Raw genomic sequence first — 19,853 nt, forward strand, 5'->3', positions numbered from 1 at the left:
TGAAAACATAACCTCCTTTTGGGTTTGTCTTATATGTCCTCATATTTGGACATACACATATTTCTAGATGGAATATCATTCACATAACACTGTACCAGAAGGCATATGATATCAGTTTGTTCAATTACTGGTGATAATCACTCCAATCATTTCATTAAATGGTGTCCATTTTCCCTTTAGACATTAGTTTAGTAATCAATGGGGAACTACCTTTAAGATAGTGAGGATATTCTGCCTCATCAATTCTTTGGCCAACAATGTTAGCATCCATGTTACCTATTGTCTGTTGTTGTTATGTGCCATCAAGTCAACTACAACTCATAGTGACCCTATGCAAAATAGCTCTAAACCCTTCCCTTCCTAGGCCAATCTCACTGTCTCTGACACACCTACCCTCATTATGCCAGTTTCTGTGTCACTCCATCTCATCCTGGGTCTTTCTGTCTTGTGCTGTCCCTCAACCCTTTCAAACATATTCTTCTCCAATGAGAAGAGTCTCAAAATCCTTGCCTCCGAGAAGCAGCTTGTTTTCACCCTCGGCAGGAAAGACCTGTTAGTTCTCTTGAAAGTCCATGGTATGTTCAATACTCTTCTTCAACACAACTCAAAAGGGGAAAAAACATTGCCTACATCAATTATTATGACACTGGCTGATGAATCGTCATTTCTAACTATCCCTTTTTCTATATTTACCACCTGGCATTTATGTTCTAAATATTGCACTTTCCCTTTCATTTACTTGTTTGTAATGAATATGAATTTATAACTACTTCTTTTCTAATAACTACCATCATTCCTTTTTTAAAAATTTATTTTATTATTTTTTGCAGTAACAGATTTTTTCATACATATACATTATATTTCAACCATTCCTTTATTCACATCGTGTTCCATGCAATCATTCTTATACACTGTGTCTTATAAGATTAATCATCATTGATATACACCTCTTACATAATGTACTCTACCACACAGAAAATGAAACAACTTAACTCCCTTATCTGATTGGGAGGAAGAAAATAATATTTCAAGGGTAGGTTCTAGCAAACTGTATAGAGAATGATGTATTTTTTTTTACCTAGTACTTAATTTTATTGTTTTAATAGTCATTAACATGTAAAAAGTTAAGTTCCAAGGGTTTGTAGGAGCTTAGTCTAAGTAGGCCTTAATGATGGGTCCTAGCCAACGACTGTATTTTCATTCTTGATTGGCAGTAACTACAAGTTAATTTGCTACTTTGGCTCAAAACTCCTTTCCAAAATGGCAATAAATAGTGCTTCAAAGCTAATCGTTTGCCCACATGTCTGGTCACACAGATCAAACTGCTTCATTCAGGGGTCATTTTAATTTGTTGTTGTTGTTGTTAATTCCTGTCTTATTGCCTTGTTCCAAAGGAGGATTTTTACAAGAAAAAAGCTTCTGCACTTACACACTAGTTTATACCTCCCCAAAACATTTTCTTGCTATCATGTGAATAGCAATTTGGCTTCTTAATATGTTACACCCCCCCAAAAAATTATAACTGCTTCTAAACTACTCTGATGTATTGTAGAATTGAGTTGAAAATTTTTGTAGGCTGAGCATAATTATATTCCTGCCAGAAACAAATAAGTTATGCTGCTCTAGAGAAATAAATATGCATATGAATTTACGTGGATGGATACATCCTTATAAAGTTTAGCTCTTTATAACACAATGAGAAAGGAGGAAAAGTACTTGGTGAAGCTAATGAATAAACAGGGATCATTATATTGTCTATCATGCATTTCCCCTGCAAACTTGCATTTTACTGCATGTAAATCAGGGCAGAATGCTTCAAAGGACTTTATACAATGAATGAGCCAATTTTAGGATGAACGATTGTCTTAGTCGCCTAGTGCTGCTGTAACAGAAATACCACAGGTGGATGGATGGCTTTAACAAATAGACATTTATTTTCACAGTTCAGAAGGACAGAAGTTCGAACTCAGAGAACAAACTCTAGGGGACACTTTCTCTCTAGTGGCTCTGGAGGAAGGTCCATGTCTCTTCTTGGTTCTGCTTCTTGGTTCCTTGGAGATCTTGGCTTCTGCCTTACTTCATCTCTCTTCCCCCAGACTGCTTTCTGGCTTGAACTAACCTAAATGTGTTGAGTTTTCTCTTTGTCTCTGGACAATTTTTTTTTATTTTACAAACCCCATATCATGTTCAATGATATCATTACCCTAAAACACTAATCCAAGAAATCTAATCTCGTAAGATATTTGGTTGTAGAGAAACAGACTCTGAATATATTTTATAAGAGGCTGACTGAAAAGATAATCCATGCTACTCCTCCCTTGTTAACATGACAAAGTAAAATCATTCCCAAAGAGGATCAAGAACCACTGGTATATGCTGTGTTGTTGTGTACTGTCAACATAGCTGACCTTCCAAAGGGTTTTCAGAGGTAAGCATGGGAGGAGACTGCCCGTCCTTCTCCTGCACAGCAGCTGGTGGATTTGAACTGTGTGCCTTCAGGATTGCAGCGCAGCTTTTTGCCACCAGGCCACCAGAGCTCCCTAGTGGTTATAATCACTGGTTAGGATTTAAAACATATTTGAGGAAACCATTCAATCCGTAACATTTATTTAAGAATAAACCTCAAATGAAACCCAATCCTCTGCTGCCATAGTTCATTTCCATTCATAGGGACCATCCACCAGGATTCATTCTGAGGCTGTAAAAATCTTTACATAAGACTGCCTGCCTTTCTCCCACAGAACAGCTAGTAGATTCAAACCTCTGACCTTTTAGTTCACAAAAGGACACATTATCCACTAAGCCACCAGGACGAAAACATCTAAAATCTTCCAGTGTATTCTAGATGAGATTTTTTTAAAAAAACAAAACATTTCATATTGATTTGCACACAGAGTTCATATACATGTGATCCACACTATTCACATTGTGTTTCATATAGGCATTCCCATTTACTATGTTTTGTAAAATTAATCGGCTTTTAACTATGCCATTTACCCTGTCTATCCAGATCCCTGCCAGATCTTTCCCATCTTGTTTACCCACTTCCTCTATTCACTAAATTGTGTGACCCTATGATTTCCCCCCTGATGATCCTCACCCCTTTGCTTCCACCCCTTCACCCCTTGGATCCCTACACACGTTTTACTAGTATCCATCTATTTTTATAATGATGGTCTTTTGAGACTGAGTTAGTTCACTCAGCATAATGCCCTCCAGTCTCTCTGAATTTATGTACTAATTTTTAAAATCATTGTTCCTGAGTGCTGTATAGTATTCCCTCATGTGAATATACCACAACTTCTCAATCCATTCGATTATGGTCGGACATTTGAGGTGTTTCCATGTTCTTATGATTGAGACTAACGCTGCTATGAACATTGGTGGACAAATCTCCAATTGTGTCTCAGTTCTAATTTCCTCTGGGTATATTCCTGGCAGTGGAATAGCTAGGTCATACGGAACTTCTATGTTCAGGTTCTTGAGGAAATGCCCAACTGCCTTCCAGAGTGATTGTGCCATATTACAATTCCGCCAATAGTGTATGAGAGTTCCGGCCTCTCCACATCCTCTTTTTTTGCTTTTATTTATTTCTAGAATTTTTTTTTTTGCATTTATTGCTTACTGTCCGGTTAAACTTTGCCACTGCCACTGTAGTGAGATAGTATCTCATTGTGGTTTTTACATGCATCTCTGTTGTTGTCAGTGACTTTGAGCATCTCTTTATGTCTGAATGTCTATCTGAATGTCTTCCTCTGAAAAGTCTTTCCATATCTTTTGCCCATTTTATAATTGCATTATCAATCTTTTTCTTGTGGAAGCCCTGTGGTATTCTGTAAACTTCTGTTACGAGACTCTTGTCTGAAATGGTATTGTCAAATGTTTTTCCCAGTTTCTTATCTTTTTACCCTGTTGGAAAAAGGTTTTGATGCATACAGAGATTTAGTCTTTACAAAGTCTCACTCATCCATTTTATCCTCTCCTGGTTGTGTATTTGTTGACTTCTTTATACTATAGGCTAGGCCTTCTAAGTTTGGTCCCACTTTGCCTCCTCTACAAGCTTTATGGTTTGGAGCTTTTTGTGTATGGTGAGAGGTATGGATCCTGCTTCAGCTTTTGCAGGTAGCAGTTCAGTTTTGTCACCACTGTTTGCTGAAGAGGTTGTCATTTCTCCATTCAGAAATGCTTTGCTTATTTGGGGTGTATGTAGGGGGTGTATGTGTGTGTGTGTGTCTGCCTGTCTTTCATTCTGTCTCTGTCTTGGTCTGTCTATAGATATAGACAGAGAGAGAGAAATGGAGAAAGAGAGATCTTGCAATGAGTCGCAAGCGACTTGATGGTATATAACAGTGTGTGTGTGTGTGTGTGTGTGTGTGTGTGTGTGTGTGTGTGTGAGAAAAATACATATAAACCTGATCTACTTCACAAATTTTTACTTCTTCCAAGACAGAAAATTTTTGCCAACACTGACACTAGGTACAGGGAAATATATATATCTCAAAGAGAAAGAAAGGGGGTTCCCAAACTACCCTAGGTAATTGCAGCAAGATTAGTGTAAATCAAATGCATTTATTATTTGCAATGTAATCCAATATACTACGAGATGGCATTCACTTTATTTTAATTAGCTGTTTCTTTTAAAGGGTTGCTTGGTCCAACTGTCTTGATAAGAAAAAATTGTAGTCATTGTTCAAAATGCTTGTAGCAAATCTAGTTTTAAATTGAAGCAATTTATTCCCAAAGCAGTCTACTACTGCAGCAATAATCAATGTGTTTTCCCTTAGCATATTCTCGAACTTTCCAAGGACTATTGTTAATTGCCTGTAACTAAATGACTGCTGATGCCCATATATGTAACTTTTTGGCATCTGCTCATTTGTTGTGTTTAACCAAATGCCAGCTTCCCTTAGGTTTTGCCTGGTGATTTTGCTTTACAATTTTCAATATTTAGTCTCAGACCCTAGAAGGGAGACAAAGTCTATCCTTTTAACAAAATAACAAAGGCTAAACAGATTTTTTTAAAGGTCTGCATTTTCTCTTTTGGTCCTCTGATGTTGAATCGTACTGAAATGGAATCCTTTTATTTTAAAATGCTGCCACTCCAGGCAACTTGAACTTGAGTTGGGAAGCCAATCCCATTTCAAAAGCAAAATGGCATTTGCTGGGGCAGCACCATTCACATTGCAATGTAAAGTTAAAATATGCCAGTAGGCCCGAACAATTTCTTTTTAAAGAGGACGGAATTTAACCCCTAGTTAAGGTGCTCTGGTGGCACAATAACTGAGTGGACAGCTGCTAAATGGAAGGTCGGTAGTTTGAACCTAGTCACTCCAAAGAACAAAAACTTGATATTACACACTAGAAAAACCCTATGGGGCAATTCTACTCTATCACCTGAGATTTCCAAGGGTCAAAATAGACTCGATGCTGTCTATTAACTAACTATATACCGATCATTCTATATACTGATCATACTCACTAGAACCACCTCATAGCTGGCCCTACAGCAAGTTTTCGGGGGGCTAGAAATCACAAGGGGTAAGATTGCACCTCTTTCTCTAAAAGTGGGTTCATACCACTAGTGAGGTGGCACTTTTGGGTTAGCGGCACAATTTCTTATTGACCACCCTCATTACTAGGTAGGGTCTGTATTCATTAACATGTCTAACTGGGGACAAAAGAATGTGAAGACTAAATCTGATGTACCATTCCTTTCTTGAGGAAAGTTTACATATTAATGGAAATAGCTAATAAAACTGGGGGGGCACCCTGCAAATATATAATCCACGTTTTGTTGCAATGTGCCATCTAGTCATAAGTCAATCATAGTTGAACTTGTAGTGAGTTTTGAAAGGCAGGGAAGAGATTGCCCATGTTTCTCCCTCCAAGGCAGCTGGTAGATTACAACTGTGTGCCTTTAGGCTATCAGTACAGTTCCTTACCGTCTGGCCACCAGAGGTCCTTATAATCTATCAGCACGTCCATTACTGTTTTGCACTGGAACAGTGTAGTATCTGAGGAGTAGTATATGAACTGTGGAGAAAGATAGTGTATGTAGCTTATATAAAGGCAGTTTCTATAACTATGTACATTCCATTGTGTGAATGTACCACAATTTCTCAATCCATTGCATTCAGGTTGGACTTTTGGGCTGTTTCCATGTTCTTGTGATGGTGAATAATGCTGCTATGAACATTGGTGTGCAAGTCTCTATTTGTGCCTCAGTTATCATTTTCTCAAAAACATTTATTCTTGCATAGTGCTCATACTTTAAAATCCACTGCCATCAAGTTGAAACTGATTCATAGTTGACCCTATGATTTTAGAAGCTGTAAATCACTTGAGAGGAGACTGCCCATCTTTCTCCCACAGAGCAGCTGGTGCATTTCTGCCTGCCTACTTAACCATCAGGCCATCAATGTAACTTTTATATAACTTCTCATATGTTTGCATCTTTTTTTTTTCAAGCTTCTTTAGCCATTGATGTGCACTTGGGTTGTTTCCAATTCCTTGCTATTGTGAACAAAGCCACAATAAAAGGGGTGTGCATGTATCTGCTTGGGTGGCAGTTATGGTCTCTTTGGGGTATATTCCCAGTAGTGGAATTTCTGGGTCAAATGGTATTGATTTTTGCAACTTTTTGAGAAAGTGCCACACCGCCTTCCACAGTGGTTGCACCAACAGTGAATAAGGGTTCCAGTTTCTCCACAACCTCATCAGCATTTGATGTTTTCTGCTCTGTTGAATTTTGCTATTCTTACTGGGGTCAGATGAAATCTCATAGTTGTTTTGATATGTTGGCATTTTCAAGAAGTATTCAAGTGACATAAGACTGTTTCTATAAGTGCTAAGCTATAGCAACCCTACGCTTCCCTCCCAATATATTTCAGGCAATACTTTTGATGGGTCAAGCAAATAAGAGTATTATTCTAGGTAATTAATACATTTTAGAATGATGCATACTATCCAGCCATGGAACTTATTCACATTTGGGCAATTATTTCTCCAAAAATAGCAAAGACTTACCTCAGTCCAGTATTTCTCTAAATTATAGCTCTTCAATTAAAAATTAAGTCATGTCTAGAAATTAGTCTTATAAATACCATCTGAAGAAAATGAGAATACTGCATTTTGGACTAATAAAGATGATTGTTTTAGGTGTGGTTTTAAAATTGTTTCTTGTTGTTATGTGCCATCGAGTCACTTGCGACTCATAGCGACCCAATGTACAAGAGCTCTAAACGCTGTTCTATCCTGTGCCAACCTAGTCATCTCAAACACACTCATTCCCACCACTCCAGTCACAGAATCGATCCATCTCATCGAAGGTCTTCCTCTCCTGTGCCGCCCCTCCACTCTGCCAAACATGATGTCCTTCTCCAAGGAACAGTCCCTCCTTGCAACATACCCAAAATATGTCAGACGAAGCTTCAAAATCCTTGACTCCAAGGAGCAGCCCGGCTTCACCTTCTCCAGGACAAACCTCTTTGTTCTCCTAGCAGTCCATGGTATGTTCAACACTCTTCTCCAGCACCACAGCCCAAAGGCATCAATTCTCTTTCTAACATCCCTATTCACTGTCCAACTCTTTGATGCATAGCACGTAATTGCGAAGATTATAGCCCGGATCAGGCCCACCTTAGTCTCCAGCCTGACGTCGTTGCTCTTCAGTACTCTTGAGAGGTCCCTCACAGCTGACTTTCCCAATGCAATTCTTCTCTTGATTTCCTGGCTGCTGTTACCAAGAGTGTTGATTGTGGAGCCAAGTAAACTAAAACTGTTAACTATCTCAATCTCTTCACAATCCATACTGATGCTTCCCATTGGCCCAGTGGTGAAAATCTTTCTTTTCTTGATGTTGAGCTTCAGTCCATATAGGAGGCTGCAGTCCTTGATCTTCTGCAGCAAACACTTCAGGTCCTCCTCAGTTTCAGCAAGCAGGGTTATGTCATCTGCATAACGCAGGTTGTTGATGATTCTTCCACCAATCCTGATGCCACATTCCTCTTTGTATAGCCCAGCATCTCAAATGATCTGTTCTGCATACAGATTGAAAAGGTATGGAGACAGAATACATCCCTGACGAACCCCCTTCTTGATTTTGAACCATGTAGAGTCTCCTTGCTCTGTTCTGATGACTGCCTCTTGGTCTAAGTACAGGTTTCGCATTAGCACAATGAAGTGTTCTGGGATTCCCATTCTTCTCAGAGTCAGCCACAGCTTGTTGTGATCCACACAGTCAAAAGCCTTTGCATAGTCAATGAAACACAGATAGACATTCTTCTGGTATTCCTTGCTTTCTGCCACGATCCATCTAACATTAGCTATAATACCCCTAGTACCACGACCTCTTCTAAATCCAGCCTACACATCTGGCAGTTCTCTGTTGACATATTGTTCCAGATGTTTTTGGATAATTTTCAGCAGAATCTTGCTTGCATGTGATATTAATGATGTTATTCGATAATTTCTGCACTCTGTTGGGTCACCTTTCTTTGGAATGGGAACAAATATCGATCTTTTCCAGTCAGTGGGCCAGCTGGCTTTTCTCCAGATTTCTTGGCACAACTTAATGAGCACATCCAGATTAGTGTCTGTCTGTTGAAATATGTCAATTGGTATACCATCAACTCCTGGAGCCTTGTTTTTTGCCAATTTCTTCGGAGCAATTTGAACTTCCTCCTTCATCACCATAGGCTCTTGCTCCTATGTCATTTCAGAAAATTCTGTGTCAGCCAATTCCTTCTGATACAGTGACTCTGTGTATTCCTTCCGTCTTCTCTTGATACTTCCTGGAGCATTTAACATTCTACCCAAAGTATACTTAAGTATTGCCACCCATGGCTTGAATTTGTTTTTCAGCTCCTTCAGCTTAAGAAACGCTGAGCGAGTTTGGCCCTTTTGATTTTCTAACTCCAGCTCTCTGCACATTTCATTATATTATCTTGCTTTGTCATCCCGGGCTGCCTTTTGAAGTTTTCTGTTTACCTCTTTGATTTCTTGGTTTCTTCCTTTAGCTTTGGCTTCTCAGAGCTCTAATGCAATATTCAGAGTCTCATCTAACATCCATCTTGGTCTTTTCTTCATTTTCAGCCTTTGTAATGATCTTTTGCATTCTAATTTCCATAATTAAAACTACTGAACCATATACAGGCACTTAAGACAAGCAAGATGCCCAGGCATGATGCCATCTCGAGTTATAAAGGGTGTGGGAGGGCACTAGAGAGCAACCCTTCATCCTATTGGTAGTTATCTACAGCAGTGTTGTGGTCCTGATTCCCAGCTTAAAGACTTCTTCCCACAGAGGTTCTGGGTTAAAACTTAATTGAAGTCTGAGTGAACTATAATAAAATGTGCTGTTATTTTTGTTATGTGCCATCAAGTCAGAAACCGACTCATATCTCACCCTCCAGTGGATTTTTAGAGGGTATAAGTAGTATGGGCCGAGACTGTCCATCTTTCTTCCACAGAGCAGCTGGTGAATTCGAACAGTGTGCTTTTGGGTTGGCAGTGAAGCTCCTCACTACTAGATCACCAGAGCTCTATAAATAAAATACGTACATCTTACATTTTCAATCCAGTGAGTTTTGACAAATGCATACATTTGTGTAATTCAGCCCAAACAAGGCACAGAATACCTTTCATCCTGTACACTCCATTTTGCCCTTTTCAGGAAATTTCTCCTTCACTCATGCCCAAAGTAAGCTTTTTTTAAAAAAAATGTTATGAATTTATGAATTATTGTGACTTTCCCTTGAACTTCAATTACATCTAATCACATGAGGTAATACTTTGTGTCTGGCTTCCTTTATTGAACAAAATGTTGAAGAGTATTATGTTATGTGAATACCTTCCATTGTAGGGGCCGTGCTATAGTTCACCCATCCATTATCTTGAGGTTCTTTGTTTCCAATTGTTGCTATTTATGAATAATACTCTGAACATTCTCATACAAATCTTGTGGCTAACTGCTTAAAGTAATCTTGGATGGAATAAGGACTGGAACTGCTAACTATAGAGTGGTTTCACATTCAATTTTATTATTGCTGTTGTGTCCTATCCATTCAGAACTGACCTACAGTAGACCCTCCAACAGGTTTTCAGAGCCAGTAACTTGCATTGGAGGAGGCTGTCTATCCTTCTCCCATGCAGCAGCCAGTGGATTCTAACCAATGTTTAATAGTAGAAGTACCTTGCTTTTTCAAAATGTATTTTATTACACAAGGAATTTTAGAGAGGTTAAGTCTGAATTGTTTACTGCATTAAATTAGAAAACAGAATGAATTTGAAAAGAAGTCATTGTGCAATGTTTATCTCTTCCATGCTCAAAACCTTATTGCCACCAACTCGGAACTGACTCATAGCTGACCAGCCATTAGGTTTCTAAGGTGGTAAATCCCATGAAGAGATTACCAGTCTTTTTCCTTTGGAGCAAGTGACGGATTCAAACCACCAGAGAAGCATGGCCTTTGTGTTAGCAGCACAACTCCCTATAGTCTATGCCACAGAGCTCCCATTCAGTTGATTTTACCTCATTTGTTTCTGATGTATAGGTCTATTGTATGGACCAACCTACTGATGTTATGTTAGAGCTGAGTGCGGGATCTTGTGTCCAGTGGAGCCAAACTCAGAGAGCACAAGGTTCAATGAATCCCACAGTATTATCCTTCCACCATCCTTTCCTTTTCCACAAGTGGGAAAAGATCATTCTGAAAGACATTTTCTATTTTATTTCTGGTACTTTTATATTACTATCTTGGATGGTCAATTAAAAAGTTCAGTTGAAAAAGCTGTCTGATATTTATAGATAAATATTTTTTAAACCCCTGGACATGTTTTACTACTATTTAACATTAATTTATTTAGACTTTGAATGATTTAATATCTCATTTTATTTTTCTTTCTTAAATTCATCAAGTCCAATCACTTAATAAGATTTTATTCTATTTCCTATTCAATTTTAATAAGTGCAGAAAAATAAATCTGATTAAAGAGTAGTTCCATGTTTCTTATTAAACTGTTGAATTAGGAATGAAGGTTGAGAGAATGAAAAATAGAGCTGACTTTCCCTGCCTGTAATTTCCACAGGAAAAAGGGATGTCATGTACTAACTAGGCACACAGAAAATGTTAATATGAGAAAATCATTCCACTCTGTTTGAGCGAAGTCAGGAGTCCTCTAGTCTCCTGTGAATCAGTACTGAAAAACTGTACGCTGTTATTTTATCAGTGTAAGCGTTCCTTGATTGTGTGAAGAAATTTAATAAAGCGCTAGTGGAGCCTATATTTAAAAAGTTTTCAAAACACATTATTTTAGACCTATGACTTCAGGAACATTTACATTTTATTTTAATTAAGGAAATGAGGATCATTCAAGGTATTTCTCAACTGCAGGTGTGCGGCCTAGCCATCAGCAACAACGTTTGGATGATGACGGTCAAGGACAGCCTCACACACTAGCATCTCGCTTTTATGACTGTTCCCAAATAACTTGTGCAGGACCGCTTATTGTTGAAATCCCAGCAGCTCTGATGTTGTTATACTAGCCAGGAACTATGAAGACAGAGCCCAAAAATGTCATCCCCAAAGTTTCCTGATAATGTTTTGTTGTAATCGAGACATTCAGTAAGATAAAGGGAAGCTGTATATGGTGGCAAGCAATTCCTCTTTTGGAGAGGAGACAGTATCATACATAGTAAAAGTGGAAACAAGAAAAAATAAAAACTTTCCAAAGTACTTACTGAAAAGAGAATACTCATTGTCACTGAGTTGGAACCAACTCATAATTGACCCTCCAGAGAGTTTTTGAAGCTTTCACTTGCATGGGAGGAGGGTATCCATTATTCTCTTTTGTAGCTGCTGTTAGAAACTTTGGTAGACCAACTTGGCATCAGTATATTCAAGAGGACGCAGGACAGGAACCATTGTCTGTGAATAGTCAGCATCTTCTTTGTCCCCTTATCTCCCCATTTCCCTAACCTCAAAGGGGTTATGGTGGGAATGGTCAGAATTCACGTGGCATCAGTGCAGAAGCTAGCTTGCCTTAAAAGCCTCATACTCACAGGAACCAGTACTTCTTTTATCAACCCCATAGAGACAGTTTGCAGGATCCCCACAAACGATGTTTATATACAAGTGTCACACCACTCAGGCAAGTCAAAACATTGTACTTTACAATCAGGTATTTATAATTCTATAGTTCAAATGCAATCTACCAATGAAGGGTCATGTTCACTATAAGCAGTGTTGCCTGACAACATAGATATCACCGACCACCTTGTTACCAAGGGAACAGAGCTAGAAAGTTACCCAAAGTCCAAATTCTCTTGTATAAGGGGAAAGGGTGATGGTAACCCTTTCCCCACATCTGGTCTCAGCCACAGACAATGAAATAAAATGGAATTTATCATTTTGGATGTAAATGTGGTATAATCATTCTCTCTTGTGATGTCTCCTCCCATCCTCAGAACTAATGTACACAGTTGAACTTGCTGGCGGGCTGGGTGCTATCCTCCTGTTGCTTGTTTGCTTGGTGACCATCTACAAGTGTTACAAGATAGAAATCATGCTCTTCTATAGGAATCATTTTGGAGCTGAGGAGCTGGATGGAGGTAAGTTAGGCCCCTTATTTCTTTATTTTTAGATTTTGTTTTTCCGGCGTTGTTCTCGTCATTCTTTGCCTTCTCTTCCTGAGGGCGGGGAGAGCAAAATTGTCTGTTTAACTATTGACAGCATCCACTTTTCACTGTGTCAGTTTCGCCCTTTTGTGTGGAATGATAAAGGGGCACTTACCCCTTTTAAAATTGTATTCCAAACAGCATGTATGAATTGCAAACACTGATTGCAATGCCATAAGAGTGTGCTTTCTCTGTCACCTTGTAATCAGTACTGAAAGGCCAGCTTTATTTCTCTATAGGCAAGGAGCATCTCATTTGTGTTCCAGAGCTCAGGAGTTTGAAGTGAATCTCAATTTGTTCCTCTTTGAGACCCATCAGTTTCAGTCAAAGCTCCTGAATATTTCAGAATTCACCCAGCATTTCTGGGTTTATTTGGGTTTTTAAGCTAATTTTAAATAGATTAATTTCTATTCCAAGTGTGGACCAACAGAGGAAAGTGTACAAGCATACAGCTTTCATACATAATAACACATCTAATAGTTTTACTCAAAGTGGATTATATTGATCCCTAGAAATCACAATTACCATTTGCTTCTAGGCAGTTATGAATGTGTGCATAGTCTAAGAGATATTTTAGCGTCTCAACTGCTTTTTGTTTTGTTTCGTTTTAGCAATTTGCAATATAGGAAGAAAATGCAAACTGACAATAAATAGTGCACACAATAGAAGTCTCTCAGCCAGCATATCAGCTCTCAGTTTGGCATTAACTATCTGCTGCCTTCAGTCAATACAGAGTCAAGGCAGCTTGCCACTGTGAGTTTCAGACACTGTAAAACTCAAATGGGAGGAGGCTGCCCACGTTTTCTCAAAAGACGATGGTGGATTTGAACCAAACACTTGCCAGTTCGGAGTACTACATGCTATGCAATTAGCCACCAGATCTCCTTGTGCACTAAGTTGTACACAGCTGACCCTCTGGTGGGTTTTCCAAAGCAGTAAATCCCATGGAAGGAGACTGCCCATCCTACTTTCCCCAGGCAGCTGGTGAATTAGAACCTTTGTTTTGGCAACGCAATTTCTTACCACTAAGCTATCAGAGAAAATTAAGCAATTGTCCATATTGGCCACATAACCAAGGGTGTTGTGCAAGAAATTCACAGGCAAAACTATAAATTAACACATGTTATGGATAAAAGTATATATTTTAACCACAATAAAGGAGTTCAATGTTGATTAACTCTATAAAATATAATGAAGGGAAATGATTGTATGAAACATAATGCAAATGAAGGACAGTGTGTAAACACAATGCCTATGAACTTTGTAAGCAAACCAATATAAAATAAAAATGTATTTTTTATAAAAAGAAGAAATACTAAAAAAACCCCAAACCAAACCAAATTATAAGCTGGCAGACTTGTGAAAAGAGACAGTTTCTTAAGCCTCATTAACACTCTCCTAGGTTCACCCCTTGCTCCTTCCCATTGAGTGAAGTCTGAGCGGAAGTTACACAGCTTGTTTTATTAAGTGCTCATTTGCTTAGTCTTTGTTTCTAACTTCCCTGTCTATTCATACAAATTATTAATTTCTACTGCTTCAAAGAGATAAGAGAAGTTTATTAATAACAGGGCTACTGTTGGATGATTGCCAAACAGTGTGCTGGATGTTCTAGAAACCATTCTCACTAAACCTCACAGAAGTTCTGAGGTCAGTATTGTAATCTCCATTTTCCTGATAAGGCAGTTGATGCTTCTAGAGGCTAAACAAAATATAAAAGAAGAAAATATATGTAGTACTGTTAGTAGTCAAAGTGGGATTTGCATTTAGGTCTATTTTTTAAATCTTTATTTCATCAACACTAAGTCTTTACTATTTTTTTAAACTTTTACTTTTACTTTTATTTATTTCTTTTACTCTTTTAAATATTTAGTATTGTCAGTATAATCTAGAGATTTGCTGCTGTTTGCACAATTAGCACAGAGGAGATTATAAGAAAATAATAGATTAGCTAAACAAGTTTTACTATTTACCTAACACTGCTTGGAATAGATTTGTGTTCTTCATAACATGAAGACTTTTATGCAAGCCATCAATTGCCAAGGTAGTTTTTAATGTATCATTTACTAAATGTTAAGAAATACTAGAAAAAAAGTAAAAACGTATGACTCACGTGCAGTTCAAAGTTCAGTGAGTGTGTCTCCTGAGGTCCTGCTAACACTTCAGTGAGTTACATGGGGTAGCTTTACTGGATTTCATTGCAATTCTCAAGCTGCTGGGTGTACAGTTGATCAAAACTGATTAAAGTAATAAAATAAAGAAGCTGCACTGCAATCTCAAAGGCACGTGGTTCGAGGCCACCAGCTGCTCTGCGGGAGAAGGATGAGCATACCCCTGCCATATGATTAACTGCCTCTGAAAACCTGCTGGAAGGTCAGCTACGGGTTGGTTCCTACTCTGTGGTACACAACAAGAAGAAGAAAATAAAACAAGGACTAAAACACACTCTTCTGACCATTGAGATCCTCTAAGAAAGCCAATTTAGTTAATAAACACCTCTGGAATGGTTAGATCTTTGTCCCAAAGGCCATCTTGAGCACAGTGAGGGATTTAAAGACTTTCCTTCAGATGCCACTGAGAATGCATAAGGTTTACTGAAAATCAAGAAGACATTTGCCATTGTTATGATTGGATTCTTTTTTTCCCCTGCACTGTTGTAGTTTTCTACAGATTTCAAAGATTAGACTTTTATTAGATACGTTTGTGGATAATTTCCTTAACTTCCTAAGTCTAATTATAGAAAATTCTAGATATTATAGAAAATTCTAGATAACTGTGTATGTACCGTCAAGTCAGATCTGACTGGTACTGGAGGAGATGGCCCCTCCTTCTCCAGCAGAGCATCTGAGGCCTCAAACGGTGCACCTCTGGGATTGCAGTGCAGTTTCCTGCCACTAGGCCACCAGACATCCTTTATGCAATGGTTTCTTGAACGTAAATCTTAATAAACTACCTTTCAGCTAAGCTTGTCCATCCCACAAGCTGTTTTGTAAACCGTGTACAGTTTCTTTTGCTCTAGTGGCCCAGTGGTAAGGAGTTGCAGTGCCAAGCCAGGTACATGATTTGGACTCATCAGCTGCTCCAAAGGAGCAAAATGGGCAGTCAACTCCCCTGTGATCTACAGCCTCTGAAAACCTGCTCAAGGGTCAGCTATGAGCCTGTTCTGACCTCACAGCACACAACAGTAAGAATAAAAATTGGATATTACTTCCCAGTCTGCTTCACATATAGTAGTTGTCCTCAAATGGTCATTTTCCCCCCTACAAATTCTTGTACTTCTGCTTTTGTTCCATGGAAGGGGGATTACTCTCTTAGATTTGTAGTTGTTTTTTTTTTTTTAATTCCACAACACATTTGTAATATTTAAAACTTACTGTCATCAAAATCACCTCAATTTTCCTTTATAAAGCAAATGAAACTTTAAAGGTCACTATCAGATACTAATATTCAGCAAAATGGGCAATTACTTCAGCCTGGTAAGGCAATTTTTGTGCTCCTATGAACATCTGATTTGAAATTCAGGAAACCGAGGTGTCTGGAAACAATTAAAATAATAATAAAGAAAAACTAATTAGAATAGTAAGACTCCAACTATATGATATGTCTATAAAGGCAGCCACAGCAAGTGCTTTCTGGTGGCCTACTGGTAAGAAGCTGCAATCCTGAAGGCGCACAGTTTGAATCCCACCAGCTCCTCCTTGGGAGAATGGGCAGTCTCCTCTCGTGTAATTAACTGCCTCTGAAAACCTGCCAGAGGATCAGCTATGGATCAGTTTCAACTTGACAGTACACCACCACCACCACTACCCCCACAACAACAACAACTTCTCAATTGCTTGTCATGCATCTGAGAGAAAAACACTGAATAAGGAAGAGAGAAGCAGCAGGAATGCCTTTGAGCTGTGGTGCTGGAGAAGAGTATTCAATATACCACATGGACTGCCAAGAGAACAAACAGGTCTATCCTAGAGAGGGTAAAACAAGGTTGCTCCTTGGAGGCAGGGATTTTGAAACATCAGCTCAAGGGAAGATGACCCTGGATGAGATGGATTCACACAGTGACTGTGGCCATGGAGGCAGATGTGTTGGAGATGGTGAAGTTGGCTCTGGAAAGGGCAGGGTTCTTACCAGTGGACCAACAGACAACATCATGATGGATGGAGAGGAGATTGAAACTGTCAACAGCTTCATCTTGCTTGGATCCACAATTAATATCTTTGGTACCAATAGTCAGGAAACAAGGAGACGCATTGCACTGGAAAAATCTGCAGTTAGGAACCTCCCCAAATTATTGAGGAGTAATGATGTAGGTTTTAGGACTAAGGTGAGTCTGATTCAGGCCATGGTCTTTCCAATTACTTGCTATGCATCTGAGAGCAGGACAATGAATAAGGATGACAGGAAAAGAACTGACGCTTTTGAGCTGTGATGTTGGAGAAGAGCTCTGAACATCCCAAGGTCAGCCACAAGAGAGGTTCCTTTGGAGAGGGTACAGCCAGAGTGCTCTTTTGCAGAAGAACGATGAGGCTTTGCCTTATATACTTTGGACATGTTGCTAGGAGGTGCTATTCCTTGGAGAAGGACATGATGCTGGGAAAGGTAGACAGTTGGTGAAACAGAAAGACACTCAACAAGGTGGATTGACACGGTGACTGCTGCAATGGCCTCTAGTGTGTCAGGAAGTGTGAGGATGGCACAGGATAAAACAGGGTTTAGATCTTGGCGAGCTCTGGTTGCCTAGTGGCAAGAAGCTGCACTGCAATCCTAGAAGTACATGGTTCAAATCCACCAGATGCTCTGCTGGAGAAGGAGGAAAAATCTCCTCCTGTACCAGTCAGATCTGATTTGACGGTACACACACAAAAAAACAATAAAAATAAAATAAAATAAAAAAAAACAAACAGGTTTCAGATCTTTTGTTCATAGGGCTAATATGAGTCGTACTCAACTTGATGGCACCTAACAACAACAACAAACCTGTTTATTCAAAGAGGCATGGTATTTATCCACAGGTTTTTAGTTTTAAAATTCTATCTTGGAAATGTAAGAACGTTTCGAGCGAGAGAGACAATTCCAAAACGTAAGGGAGGAAATATGGCTTACTTTCTGAAAATGTTTACTTATTCAAATTATATCAATGCAAGTTTTCCTGGTGCGTTTTCTGCTTAATACGTCACATACAAACACACTAACTGAATTTTTAAGATGACATACACAATTCATCCTTGAGCCTTATTTTTCAATCCATTCACTGAATGATGCCTCTGTTGCAAATTTTATTTATGTGACATATAAATATTTGAGAATAAAAATGATAAAGGGGCCAAGTTGACAATATAGTCTGACAACTATTCAAAAGGTGTTTAAAGGTTAAACACTCCTGAAGACCTGAATGTCAATCCCAAGTCATTTATACTGTCAGTAAATCTCTTTCCTAACTGAATCCAACAGTCACCATGTTTATCTTGAGAAGTTATCTTCAACCTGCATTTTATTAAATTTAAAAATTATGCTTTTATAAAACACATAATCCCAAAAAACTATAGTGTTCTAAAAATCCCATGGATCTTTGGCTTCTCATTACTTTTAAAGAATATGTAGCTAATCTCCTCCTGTCTTCCAGAGAGAAGGATGAATTTATTTATCACATTTCCAAATGCTTTCATGCATTCCTGATGCACAGGTCTATATTTTATTTCTCTTGTCATGATTTTTAAATAATTTTTTAAATTTTTATTTTTACTTACTAACTTTACAGAGCCCAAACTTCTTTTTTGCCCTTCAAAAATATTTTTACAGAACACCAAAGCCAGTACTTAATTCAGTCAATTTAAGAAGAAAAATCTGCTGGATCTGTTGTTTGGCTTCAAGTAACAAAACAACTAGTTAATTGATTGCATTTTGTTTTTGCTTGTTTGTTTTTTTTTTTTTTTTTTTGAGGAGGGGACATTTCAGCCAGAATACTTTGACTTCAGGAAATTCATGTAATTTAATCACTATCTTTGAGATCATGAAGAATTATTTCAAAGATTGCATACACCAGCTGTTTTCATTTCTGCAGTGAACAAATTATGGTTGAGAATTTAAATTAGAGAAAAATATTGAGAACCAAATTCAGAATGAGAAATGTATCACATTTATGGTGTGTACAAACCTAAGCTGAATTTAAATAATCATGTATTTGCCCTTTGAAAACAGTAAGTTTTTCCTATGGCTACAGAAATGTTGCCTTTTTCAATGTTTCACCAACCAATGAAGCTCATACACATAAAAGATTTTCCAATATACATATGCTTGAAGATATGGAAAGTAACCTAAGATATACTAGTGCTTATTTAACTGGTAACTGGAACAAGAGACATCAGTTATCTATCTGGTTTTGAATTAGAAAACCTTATTAAATTTATGCCGTCTCTGGCACTGTGTTTGCAGTCTGATAACTTGCAAACCAGAACTCTGCTCCTGGTGATAAATGACTACGTAGCCCATTACTGTGCTGACACAAACTCTTGGGGGAAGAGAAATTATTTATCAATCAAGAATCCTACTGATTTGAGGATGGCTCTGCAAATGCACAGGAGGCTTTCCAGATGCATTTACTACCAGGTTAATTTGCATGTTAGCCTTTCTATTTGGGAGATATTAACTTAAATGCCATGCTTTCATTCAGTTTGTACAAAGAAACTGTAAACCAGGTGAAGTAATAGCCTAAGTTCAGAAGTTCACTTCAGTTTAATATGGTCATTTCAAGGAGTACACAAACGGTTAAGCACTTGGCCCAGTGGTAAGAACTTCTTACACTGCAATCCCAAAGGCACATGGTTCAAATTCACTAAGTGCTCCCTGGGAAAAGGATGAGCCATCTCCTCCCATGTGATTAACAGCCTCTGAAAACCCACTAGAAGGGGAGCTGTGAGTCAGTTCCGACTCGATGGCACACAATAATGGTTAGCAGTTCAAATCCATCAAAAGGCTCCTCAGAAGACAGGCCTGTTGCTGAAAGGCCAAAAGGCTTGAAAATCTTACGGAGCCATATGAGAAGTTGGAATTGAATTGACAGCAACTAATAACAATAACGTGATTACTGCTTTTGTCTAAGTAGGATACATCCCATTAGTTTGTTTTGAACTTTCAACAGAAGTATATTTCCACTTGGTGTCATGAAACTGAAATTGCATAA

The 19,853-nt window shown here is 38.4% G+C and overlaps 1 protein-coding gene across 1 annotated transcript in view; it reads left to right on the forward strand.

Annotated features, from left to right (window-relative positions):
- Window positions 1-19,853, forward strand: part of LOC102861291 (interleukin-1 receptor accessory protein-like 1-like) — a 1,697,309-nt gene that overhangs the window by 1,669,625 nt on the left and 7,831 nt on the right. The window contains exon 9 of the mRNA XM_006885045.1: window positions 12,467-12,610. Within this exon, the coding sequence (XP_006885107.1) occupies window positions 12,467-12,610 (144 nt within the window). The remainder of the gene's footprint in view (window positions 1-12,466; window positions 12,611-19,853) is intronic.

Source organism: Elephantulus edwardii, unplaced genomic scaffold, assembly GCF_000299155.1.
Source record: "Elephantulus edwardii isolate Elephantulus edwardi_28Jun2011 unplaced genomic scaffold, EleEdw1.0 scaffold00040, whole genome shotgun sequence".
NCBI lineage: Eukaryota > Metazoa > Chordata > Mammalia > Macroscelidea > Macroscelididae > Elephantulus > Elephantulus edwardii.